Source organism: Lithobates pipiens, unplaced genomic scaffold (assembly GCF_037356315.1).
Source record: "Lithobates pipiens isolate NorthernLeopardFrog02 unplaced genomic scaffold, aLitPip1_a1.2 Scaffold_8, whole genome shotgun sequence".
Taxonomy (NCBI): domain Eukaryota; kingdom Metazoa; phylum Chordata; class Amphibia; order Anura; family Ranidae; genus Lithobates; species Lithobates pipiens.
The window spans coordinates 471,037,104-471,049,476 of NW_027507903.1; the positions used below are offsets into that span (position 1 = coordinate 471,037,104).

Here is a 12,373-nt window from a genome sequence, read left to right on the forward strand (position 1 = left end):
TGTATAACAATGTTGTATTAAACTGTGCATATCATACATACAGCAAAATTGTATATTAAACATACAACAAGATTGTACACTGTGCATATCCAACATACAACATTGTATACTGAGTATATCAAACATACATTGTATATTTTGCATATCAAACTTAGACCAACATTGTACACTGTAAATATCCATCAACATCCTTGTATACTGTGTATATAAAATATATAACAACATTGTATACTGTACATATATTCAACAGCATTATATACTGTAAATATGACACATTCAACATTGTACACATTCTATATCAAACTATTAAGATTGTACACCGTGCATGTCAGAAATACAACATTGTATACAGTGCATATCAAATATACAACATTGTACACTGTGCATATCCAACATATAACATGTTATACTGTGCATATCAATATTATTTTGTTTGATATGCACAATATACATTTTTTGTTTTTTGATATGCACACTATATAATGTTGTTTAGTTTTGATATGTATATTATACAATATTGGTGTATGTTTGAAATTCACAGTATAGTGTTGTTTTTTTAAGCAGTCATATGCAATCGTTTACAAATTTTTTATTTTTTTTTGCACTTTTATGATAGTAGCATCTGTTTAATATACAATATATTGTGCAAAATTTCATTTCATTTTTGTTTTGTTAGTCAACTCAATATGAAATATTGCAGATAGGTATAGTTATTCTTTTCATCTGGCAGGTGAATTACTTGAATCACTTTTTTACTGGACTGAGGCCGCGTACACACGCGCGGACTGTTCGCCCAACTTTGTCCGTCCAACAGTTTCGGCAAACAGTCCGCTCAAACTTAGCATGGACGGACATGGCCACACACGACGGACGAACAGTTTGCTGAAACCGTGCGCGATGACGTTTCGGCACGCACGACGGATCGAAAATTTCGACGTCCAATACACTGCAATGCAACCTTCCGACGTGGAAATCCTTTCTGAGCATGCGCGAGACTTAGTTGGCCGAACAAGCCTACACACGAGCGAACAGTCCGCTGAAACCTTGTTTCAGCGGACAGTTTTTCGGAATTTCCGTAAGACCTTGTTCGGCCAACTGTCCGCTGAAACTGTCCGCTGAAGCCCCACACACGAGCGGACTGTCCGCCCAAACACTGTTCAGCGGACAAGGTTGGGCGAACAGTCCGCCCGTGTGTACGCGGCCTAATGCTAACCGCTTTGTTAATAAAAGCCTCTAGTTTACAGAGCTGAATAGCTGAATAAGCAGAGAGCTGACTCTCCTTCCCCATTCACCCTGAGAGAAGCCCATGAGGGACAGTCCAGCAGTCTTCACCTGTCGATTAAATATCATTTAGTAAAGAAAGTGTGTGGATGGTGAATTGATGTGTCACATGTAGTCGAAGCACTCCACCATTAATAATAATGCTACAAACTTTTCTTTTCTAGAAATCACAATACCATTTACTGTACATCCCAGGAGCCTCCCATCACACATATTAGAACTATTAGCCATGTCATCTAAATAAAGTCATTACGGCATATGGAAAGCCAAACCTTTTTCAGGTTTGGATTGGGTACGAAAACATTAGATCCTCTGGCAGATTTATGGGTTTGTTTTTTTCGCACTGGAAATATTCACCCTCTCTATTCGTCAAGGAGAAAGAAAGTGAGGGGAGATCCAAAATATATAAAACAGTTTTCACTAGAAAAATAAAAGGGGAATCTTCCAAAGGGAACACCTGTTCTGGTGATAGCTGTCTCATCTTTTTTGAAAGATTTCCGCATACTTCATGTTGTGTTTTTGGGACAGGAAATAAAAGGAAATCTGCCCATTGAGGTGCAAAAAAGAAACAAATAAATACATAAAGTGGCAGGCATTTAACTCTTCCACAATATATCCAATATTAAAAAACAAAATACACTTTAAGGGGACCTGGACTCACCAGTAAAAATCCCCCCCGCTACAAAATTACTTTACTGATCTAATGTTCCTATTAAAGCACTGTCTGTGCAGATTGTGCCCCAATTCTGCCTCGGTACATCTTATATAACGGCCCCCTGGGGCCCCATCTATGAGAACAACACTCAGAGAGCTCATTAACTATTTAGAGGAGAAATTACTAAGACAAACAGAACTCCGCCCAGAGACATGAATCGTCTTATGATGGAGATTCTTATGGAGCAATAATACCAGCACAAAGTAGATGTAAACCTGAACTGGATGACATTTAGGTTGCTCTGTGTACTGTATGTTATAATCAATTGCCTTTTTATTAATACAAAGCTCCTGTTTTAACCATTTTTTATTCTTTATTAAATCTCAGCGAAGCCGATCTCATGCAGCCTCTTTGCAGCCACTGCTTGTCTACATGCACCCCAGTGGCATTTCTCAGGGCAGGTTTACGAATGCTTGTAGTCTCCATTGGAAGCCTGTTTGATAGGGTGGCAACAAAGGAGATTGGTTGGGAGACACAGACAGAGCACTGACACCCAATAACAGGAAGTGTCTGAATGAGGAACTTCATGGCAGGACGATCAGGGATTACTTTAATGAAAGCTGCAGATTTAAAAAGATTGAAAATAACTTGAAAAAGATTGAAAATTAAGTTGACATGTTAAAGCTTCTATGATGTTTTACTTATTGGATTCACATCTACTAGAACTTGTATTTGGGTCGTAGAATATGTAGCTGGGTGAAGTCATGTCCAGACGTTATTGGTTGGTGTGTTGTCCGTTGCAGTCACTCTTTATAATCTGACATTTGTCTTCTGTTTCCAGTCAGGATTCCGACTTCTATATCTCATGTTCGGTGACATACAGTGGGAGGAAAATCTGCCCTGAAATCAGATCTCAAAATGTGAAGGCCACACAATCACTGTTCTCCAGACTTGTGTGGGATGAAATGTAAGCTCTTTTGTCCAGTTCTTCCTTTTGGTTCAGCTTACCGCAATATTTACTCAATAAATGTTAAGCTGGCCATACATGGATTGAAATTCGACCAGTTCAGCAGGGACCAGCTGAATTTTGATCCATGTATGGTCACCGTGGTTGTACAGACGTTAACTTCTTTATATCACCCTAACTGTAGTGCTGATCTGTGTATTTTGATGGCAGGGGAGCTTCCTCGCTATCAAAATACAAAGATGGAAGTATTCTCCATCCACCTTGAGTGTGTGGATGGAGAACAAATAAAACTGACTGATCTGTGGCCAGCCTTAAGCTGGCTACACATTATACAATTTTCTTGTTCAGTTCCTTTAGAATTACCTTCAACTATGTAGTGCAAGGGCCTGCCTGAAAGCATACAATTTGAAAGTGTTTAGGTTTGACCTCATATGGTTTTGGTAAATCTAAAGGAAAATTGTACCAGAGTATTGTATAATCTGTAGCCAGCTTTAGGCTGACCACAGTTGCAATCTGATTGTATAAGCAGATTTAGATCTTTGGAATAGTGCAGGGGCCCATCTGAATAGGTGAAGGGTTTAGGTAACCTTGATATCGTTGTGATAAATGTAATAGAGATTACACAATTGGATGGTAATGTACAATGCCTTATTCATACCCCTTGACATTTTCCACATTTTGTCATGTTACAACAAAAAACGTAAATGTATTTTATTGGGATTTTATGTGATGGACCAACAAAAAGTGGCACATAATTGTGAAGTGGAAGGAAAATGATAAATGGTTTTCCACAGTTTTTACAAATATCTGAAAAGTGTGGCGTGCATTTGTATTCAGCCCCCTTTACTCTGATACCCCTAACTAAAATCTAGTGGAACCAATTGCCTTCAGAAGTCACCTAACTAGTAAATAGAATCCACCTGATTGCAATGCAGTCCCCACCGAGTCTCTCTCTCTCTCTAACATCAGTATAATTAGCCGATCAGCGGCACTGAGAGAGAGAGACTCTGTGTTTGTGGTCATTACGCTGCGGAAGATGGAGGGAGGAGGTGTGTGGAGCTGCGCCGCTGGCTGCCCTGCACTGGTTGCCAACGCCTGTGCTGCCTGGCGTGTAGCAACCAGTGATGTCAGTCATGTCGGAGGCTGGAGCCGCTGCTGAGGAGGAGGAGAACCCCAGCATTCATAGCGGAGCCTTCTTCCTTCTCCGCCTCTGAGTGAGAGTGTTGGCTAGATCCACCTCCTCCCTCCATCTCCTCTACAGCATGGCATGAACACAGGAAAAAGCAGGGACTGTGTGTCACTGTCATCTGATGCTGCAGACAGTGCAATTAAAGGATCCCGTTGATCTCAATTGCTCCTGCATGGGAACCCCCCCCCCCCCCCCCACCAATGCACCAAAATATTATATAAAAGTGAGTAAAAGAAATAATGTATGTGTAAAATCGCAAAATCTTGTGTGCCATACTGCCATTATTGATGAAAAACAAATGCTGCCATTTTAGTCTTGTTCAATCTAAACCCCTTCAGCTCCTGAAAGTTTTTACCACCCAAACCCCCTCCCCCCAACGAACCATTTTGTGCGATACTGCGTTGCGTTACTGTAACTGACTGACAATTGTGCGGTCATGCAAAGCTGTACGTACCCAAGTAAAATTGATGTCCATTTTTTTCCACTAATAGCGCTTTCTTTTGGTGATATTTTATTTTTTGCAATATAAACATACTGACAATTTTGAAAAAAAAGCAATATTTTTAACTTTTTGCTATAAAAAAAAGTCTTCCTCAATTTGGGCCAATATGTATTCTGCTATATATTTTTGGTAAAAACTGACTATAAATGCACGCCACACTTTTCACATATTTATTTGTAAAAAGATTGAAAAACATTTATAATTTTCCTTCCACTTCACAATCATGTGCCACTTTGTGTTGGTCTATCACACAAAATCCCAATAAAATACTTTTACATTTTTGGTTGTAACATGACAAAATGTGGAAAATGTCAAGGGGTATGAATACTTTTTCAGAGCACTGTATATGGCCAGGTTTAGAAGATTAGGAGACTAATCCATTACTGGAGCTGCTACAGGAATTGATATACTGTACATCCCTGAAGATCACCCCTTTTTTGCAGTGCTATATAGGAGGATGTTGACAGTTCTGCACATTGTGTGCCATTGCCCTACTTCTTAACATCACCTACATACCCTGAGCAACTTGAATTTTATAATCACCTCGCTGTCCCATCTATTCACTTACAGAGCAGCTACTGCCACTCAAAGCATGATTTCAGTCGCAGTGTGGCAGCTCGGCAGGTAAACCAATTGCAGGAGATCACACCAAAAAAATAAAGACATTGGGGAATGAAAAGGGTAATTTTTTTATTAGGAGTTCTCTTTTATGAGTGATCTTGTCATGCTGGCTGTTACCATTTGCTGACCCTTGGAAGTAGAGTTACTGGGACACAGTAGTCGTAATGTCTGTGTGGTGCTGTAGAGGTGACCTCTGCACACAGAACTAGAAACATTTCCAGGATCTAGCCAATGGCAGCCCTGGGCTCTGACATGTCTTTGTGTTTTGTGTTCCAGGATGACATTCCCACTCCTGCTGGCAGCTCTGCCTTATGAAACGATGTTGGTGCTGAGATTGTACGCCGTGACTGACACTCGCAGCACTTTCCTGGCCTGGTCCTGTCTGCCGCTCTACTCTACCAAGTGAGTTATCTGTGTGAACTTCCCTGATAGTGGAGCCCTGCCTTCAACACAATCCTTGGACTTCCCTAAACGGCTTCATCTCACTGGATATCAGAGCAGCCGTTGCTGCTCGTCCATTAGGGTCTATCGATCACTTTCTCTTCTCTATTTGTTTATAATTAGGATGTAAATTGGGGAGATCAATCACTCAGTGATATCCTGTGATGCATGTGAGCGTAGTTTCCTGACACACAGTGATTGGATGTCTGTAGGCAAGAAGACAGTGGTGACCCCGGACAGGTAGTTTTTCTGTTTAATAGGAAAAGGCTGACTACCAGTCCAGAGATGGAGACTTAAAGCAGAACTACACTGCATCTGAGCAACACAAGCCAGAAACGCTATTTCATTCATTTTTAATATTTAAAGCAAACTCCCCCATCCATCCATGTCTCCGTGCTTTATTTTGCTGAGAAATCACTTTGAAAGACACACCCCTAGAAATTCTGGCCATGGCCATCTTGAGTAAGTGCAGCTGATTCATGTGACATTTACTTCCTGGAATCCATCTGCCCTTAGCTCAGACATGAAGAGAGGGTGTGCTTAGCTGGAAAAAAAACTCTCCTCCCCTCTTCTCTTGAAGACTCCTGAGATGTATGACATCATTTGCCTAGCTCTGTAAACCAGGAAGTTAATGAAGAAATTTAAAAATATGATATATAGGGAGGGGCCGAACACCCCCCTGTTCGGTTTGCACCAGAACATACCAAACAGGCCAAAAATTTGGCATAACACACAAACACCGTTAAAGTCTATGGGACACAAACATTAATCAAAAGTGCTAATTTTAAAGGCTTATATGCAAGTTATTGTCGTTAAAAGTGTTTGGCATCCTGGGTCCTGCCCCAGGGGACATGTCTCAATGCAAAAAAAAAATTTTTAAACAGTTTTTTCGGGAGCAGTGATTTTTTTTTGATTTTTTTTAATGCTTAACCACTTGACAACTGGGCACTTAAACCCTCCTCGTGACCAGACCAATTTTCAGCTTTCGGTGATACTGTAATACTGTACCCAAATTAATTTTTTGTCCTTTTTTTCATACAAATAGAGCTTTCTTTTGGTGGTATTTGATCACCTCTGGGTTTTTTATTTTTTGCTATATAAATGAAAAAAGACTGAAAATTTTTAAAAATACCGCATTTTTCTTTGTTTCTGTGATAACATTTTGCAAATTATTAATTTTTTTTTCACAAAATTGTCATTGTAATAGGTTATTTCTCTCACATGACATGTGTATACCACAAATGACACCCCAAAATACATTCTGCTACTCCTCCTGAGTGTTACAATACCACATGTGTGGGACTTTTCCACAGCCTAGCCACTTAGAGAGGCCCAACATGCAGGGAGCACCATCACGTGTTCTAGGAGCATAAATTACACATCTAACTTGTTGACTATCTATTACACTTTTGAAGGCCCTGGAGCACCAGGACAATGATACGTGACACTGATGTGCCACTGATGACAGATGCCACTAATACGTGGCACTGATGACATGTGACACTGATGACAGGTGGCACTGATGACCGATGGCACTAATACGTGGCACTGATGACAGATTACATTAATATGTGAAACTGATGACAGATGGCACTGATACGTGGCACTGATGATACGTGGCACTGATGGCAGATGGCACTAATATGTGGCACTGATGACACGTCACACTAATGTGGCACTGATGACACGTGGCACTGATGACAGATGGCACATATACGTGGCACTGGGGACAGGTGACAATGACAGGTGGCACTGGGGACAGATGGCACTGACAGGTGGCAGTGGGGACAGATGACACTTACTCTGCAGCCGTTCGTCTCTCCCTCCTCACACCCTGTCTCTGTGTGAGGAGGGAGAGCAGGTGATTAGAGATGATCTCATATGTTTACAAGGACACGGGCAGCACAGAATTTCCCTGATGTGCCCTCCCGGGAGTAAACAGGAGGACGTCCAGGGACGGCCTCCCGGTAGGGGTGGTTAAAGTGGAACAATAAAAATGAAATATTCATACCAGACCCAAAGGGCCTGGTAATGGCCCGGGGTGGGGGGGAATCCCATGCTCTTTTTTTCAATTTGTTTTATCTATATTACCCGACAATTCATTACAGCCGCGCCCAGTTTTAATTGACAATTTTTCCTTTAGAAATTTAATTTTGCTACAGTACTGTTCTAAACATGGGGGAAAATGCGCAACTTTTTAGGCATACTATAGACACCCCCCAGGCATGATATTTAAAGGAATAATTAATTTTTATTGTTTCACTTTAAGCTTTAAAAAAATCACTGCTCATGAAAAAACAGCTATTTAAAAAAAATGCTTTTGCATTGATACATGTCCCTGGGGCAGGACCCAGGCCCCCCCAGTCCATTACCAGGCCCTTTGGGTCTGGTAGGAATATTAAGGGGAACCCCGTATCCAAATAAAAAAAAAATTGTGTGGGGGTCCCCCTAACATCCATACCAGGCCCTTTAGGTAGGGGTAGGAGTACCTGCGAGGACGCGTCAGACGGTGGGAGCCTTTCATGGAGGCAGATCGTTGGTGGGTTTTTTTTTCAGTTTTTTTGGCAGAGAGATAGAAGATGAATGGACTTCGTCAGACTTTTACATTTTTTTTATTATTTAACCACTTAAGCCCCAGACCAATTGTCAGCCTAAGGACCAGAGGTCTTTTTACAATTTCGCACTGCACTGTTTTAACTGGTAATTGCGCGGTCATGCAATGTTGTACCCAAACAAAATTTGCGTCCTTTTCTTCCCACAAATAGAGCTTTCTTTTGATGGTATTTGATTGCCTCTGCGATTTTTATTTTTTACGATATAAAAGGAAAAAGACTGAAAATTTTGAAAAAAAAAGATATTTTCTACTTTTTGTTATAAGAAAAATCGATTAAACTAAATTTTAGTCATACATTTAGGCCAAAATTTATTCAGCCACAGATCTTTAGTAAAAAAAATGTCAATAAGCGTATATTTATTGGTTTGCGCAAAAGTTATAGTGTCTACAAACTAGAGTACATTTTCTGGAATTTACACAGCTTTTAATTTATGACTGCCTGTCTAATTTTTTGAGGTGCTAAAATGGCAGGGCAGTACAAACCCCCCCCCCCCAAATGACCCCATTTTGGAAAGTAGACACCCCAAGGAAATTGCTGAAGGGCATGTTGAGCCCATTGAATCTTTTTTTTTTGTCCCAAGTGATTGAATAATGACACACAAAAAAAAAAAGTTTACAAAAAGTTGTCACTAAATGATATATTGCTCACACATGCCATAGTTATATGTGGAATTGCACCCCAAAATATATTCTGCTGCTTCTCCTGAGTACGGGGATACCACATATGTGGGACTTTTTGGGAGTGTAGCCGCGTACGGCACCCCGAAAACCAATCACTGCCTTCAGGATTTCTAAGGGTGCAACTGCAAATTTTTGATTTCACTCCTCACTACCTATCACAGTTTGGAAGGCCATAAAATGCAAAAATAGCACAAAACCTCCCCCCCAAATGACCCCATTTTGAAAAGTAGACACTCCAAGCTGTTTACTGAGAGGCATGTTGAGTCCATGAAATATTTTATATTTTGCCACAAGTTGCGGGAATATTACAAACTTTTTTTTTTTTTTTTGCACACAGTTGTCACTAAATGATATATTGCTCACACATGCTATGGGCATAAGTGAAATTACACCCCAAAATAAATTCTACTGCTTCTCCTGAGTACAGGAATACCACATGTGGGGGACTTTTTGGGAGCCTAGCCGCGTACGGGAGCCCGAAAACCAAGCACCGCCTTCAGAATTTAAATATAAAACGCTACCAAAAAAAACTGTTAGCGATCGCAGGGATCAGGCCTGACTCTGCGAACGCTGCAGTTATGTGTTTAGTGTTTTGTAAGTGACAGTGATCGATCGATACTGCACTTGGGTGGGCTGGGCGGAGGGGCAAAACGCAGGTGCTAACAGGTATCTGGGCTGATCCCGCTAACAATGCATTTTTTTGGAACCCTAAACTGCTGGGGATGCTAGTATAGATCTGATCAGATCAGATATTGATCTGTTCAGATACTATACCACTACGGGAGGTGTATGCTTTGCGTGTGAATGTTAGCGGTACTGGCACTAACCTAGCGCTGCCTGGGGCAACGCAGACCCTGACCCTAAAACCTAATTGATATCATCCGCCGGGTGATCAGGGGGTTAAACCTTTATTGGGTAATAAATGGTGGGTGCCCTGATGCTATAAAAAGCAAACAAACTAACCAGAGTTACCCGTAACATTTATACGGTGATCACTGGTGAAAGGGTTAACTAGGGGCAATCAGGGGGTTAAAATCTTTATTAGGTAGTATATGGAGGTTCCTGACACTATATAAAAACCTGACGGGGAACCTAGATAACTAATTTGCTAACCAGCGTCACCAGTGACACTTATACGGTGATCGCTGGTGAAAGGGTTAACTCTAGGGGCAATCAGGGGGTTAAAATCTTTATTAGGTAGTATATGGGAGTACCTAACGCTATAAAAACCTGGCGGTGAACATAAAAAATAACTAGCTACCTAGCAGCACCAGTGACTAATGCAGCAATCAGAAAAACGATTGCTTAGTGAAACTGGCAGAAGGGGGTGAAAGGGTTACCTGGGGGAAATCAGGGGGTTAAAACCTTTAATAGGTAGTATATGGGGGTCACGGACGCTATATAAAAACCTGACGGGGAACCTAAATAACTAAATAACTAACTGGCTATCCAGCATCATCAGTGACACTTGGTTAATAAAGGACTTGTCCCAAGCTGTGTCATGTTTTTTTTTAAACATTTTGACACTTTTTTTGTGAAATGGTATGGGTACAATGTACGGTTACCATTTCACACACGGGGGGGAATCTGGGGGTCCCCTTGTTAAAGGCGGCTTCTAGATTCCGATAAGCCCCCCACCCACAGACCCCCACAACCAACGGGCAAGGGTTGTGAGGATGAGGTTCTTGTCCCCAAGAAGAGAACGTACCAAGAGTTCTGCTCCACTTAAGCCTCTAACAGCCAAGAACATGGAGAGAAATTAAAATAATTACAACTGTGTATGGCCACTGCTCCCTCTTACCATGTTATAGCTGAGCATTCCTGCTCACGTGATGCACCTTGGGAGCCCCCTGTTCTGCACTGAGCAATGATGGCTGTACTTATGATGGATAATTGACCAATTGGATTAATTTCAGTTAGCAAATTTTTACACAGACTCGATCAGATTCTTCACACACATCAATCTATGGTGATCATTTATTGATGGAGGCACTCAATTAGTGCAGTCAGTTATGTGAGATATAATTCTCTGCTGGAAACAACGTCTAGACATCAGAGAATCACCACTTTGGGGGTGGGGCATTACTGATCACTGTGACTGGCAGATTGTATGGGGTTGTCAGTGCTGGTTGATGGCACTCTGTGTTCCCCATCTGACCTTTTTCTCTCTTCCAGCCAAATGGTTCAGGGGTTTCTGCTGATTAATATGATATCTCACGCCGAACCACCACCCGCCATCACCCCAGGAGCCTTTGATGTCACCCTGCCCACACTCGCCACCATACAGGTTAGTAATCTGACCCGTTGTGTATTATATTTTATTAAATAATATTATGTTAGACTGAGTTTTATTTTGTTATGTTACATCACATTATACACATAAGGCCATGGGGGGGTATTAATATGTAAAGCAAAAGAACAAAAAAAAAAAAAAAACTATCAAGTATATCAAGTGCAAAGAAGACATATGAACTACTTAAATCCACCCCTCCTCTCTAAATAGGGAGATTTAGAGAGTACATTATCTCACAAAAGTGAGTACGCCCCTCAAATTTTTGTAAATATTTTATTATATATTTTCATGTGACAACACTGAAGAAATGACACAATGTAAAGTAGCGAGTGTACAGCTTGTATAACCATATACATTTGCTGTCCCCCTCAAAATAACTCAACACACAGCCATTAATGTCTAAACCACTAGCAACAAAAGTGAGTACACCCCTAAGGGAAAATTTCCAAATTGGGCCCAAAGTGTCAATATTTTATGTGGCCGCCATTATTTTCCAGCACTGCCTTAACCCTCTTTGGCATGGAGTTCACTAGAGCTTCACAGGTTGCCACTGGAGTCCTCTTCCACTCCTCCATGACGGCATCACAGAGCTGGTGGATGTTAGAGACCTTGTGCTCCTCCACCTTCCCTTTCAGGATGCCCCACAGATGCTTAATAGGGTTTTGGTCTGGAGACATGTTTGGCCAGTCCATCATCTTTACCCTCAACTTTTTTAGCAAGGCAGTGGTTGTCTTGGAGGTGTGTTTGGGGTCATTATCATGTTGGAATACTGCCCTGCGGCCCAGTCTCCCAAGGGAGGGGATCATGCTCTGCTTCAGTATGTCACAGTACATGTTGGCATTCATGGTTCCCTCAATGAACTGTAGCTCCCCAGTGCCGGCAGCACTCATGCAGCCCCAGACCATGACACTCCCACCACCATGCTTGACTGTAGGCAAGACGCACTTGTCTTTGTACTCCTAACCTGGTTGCTGCCACACATGCTTGACACCATCTGAGCCAAATAGGTTTATCTTGGTCTCATCAGACCACAGGACATGGTTCCAGTAATCGATGTCCTTAGTCTGCTTGTCTTCAGCAAACTATTTGCGGGCTATCTTGTGCATCATCTTTAGAAGAGGCTTCCTTC

General features: G+C 41.5%; 1 protein-coding gene across 4 annotated transcripts in view; it reads left to right on the top strand.

Moving 5' to 3' along the window:
- Positions 1–12,373, top strand: part of PIK3C2G (phosphatidylinositol-4-phosphate 3-kinase catalytic subunit type 2 gamma) — a 182,884-nt gene that overhangs the window by 46,206 nt on the left and 124,305 nt on the right. For all 4 annotated transcript variants that reach the window (XM_077468636.1, XM_077468635.1, XM_077468634.1 and 1 more), the window contains 3 exons: positions 2,778–2,903; positions 5,492–5,617; positions 11,127–11,238. In XM_077468636.1, the coding sequence (XP_077324762.1) occupies positions 2,778–2,903; positions 5,492–5,617; positions 11,127–11,238 (364 nt within the window). The remainder of the gene's footprint in view (positions 1–2,777; positions 2,904–5,491; positions 5,618–11,126; positions 11,239–12,373) is intronic.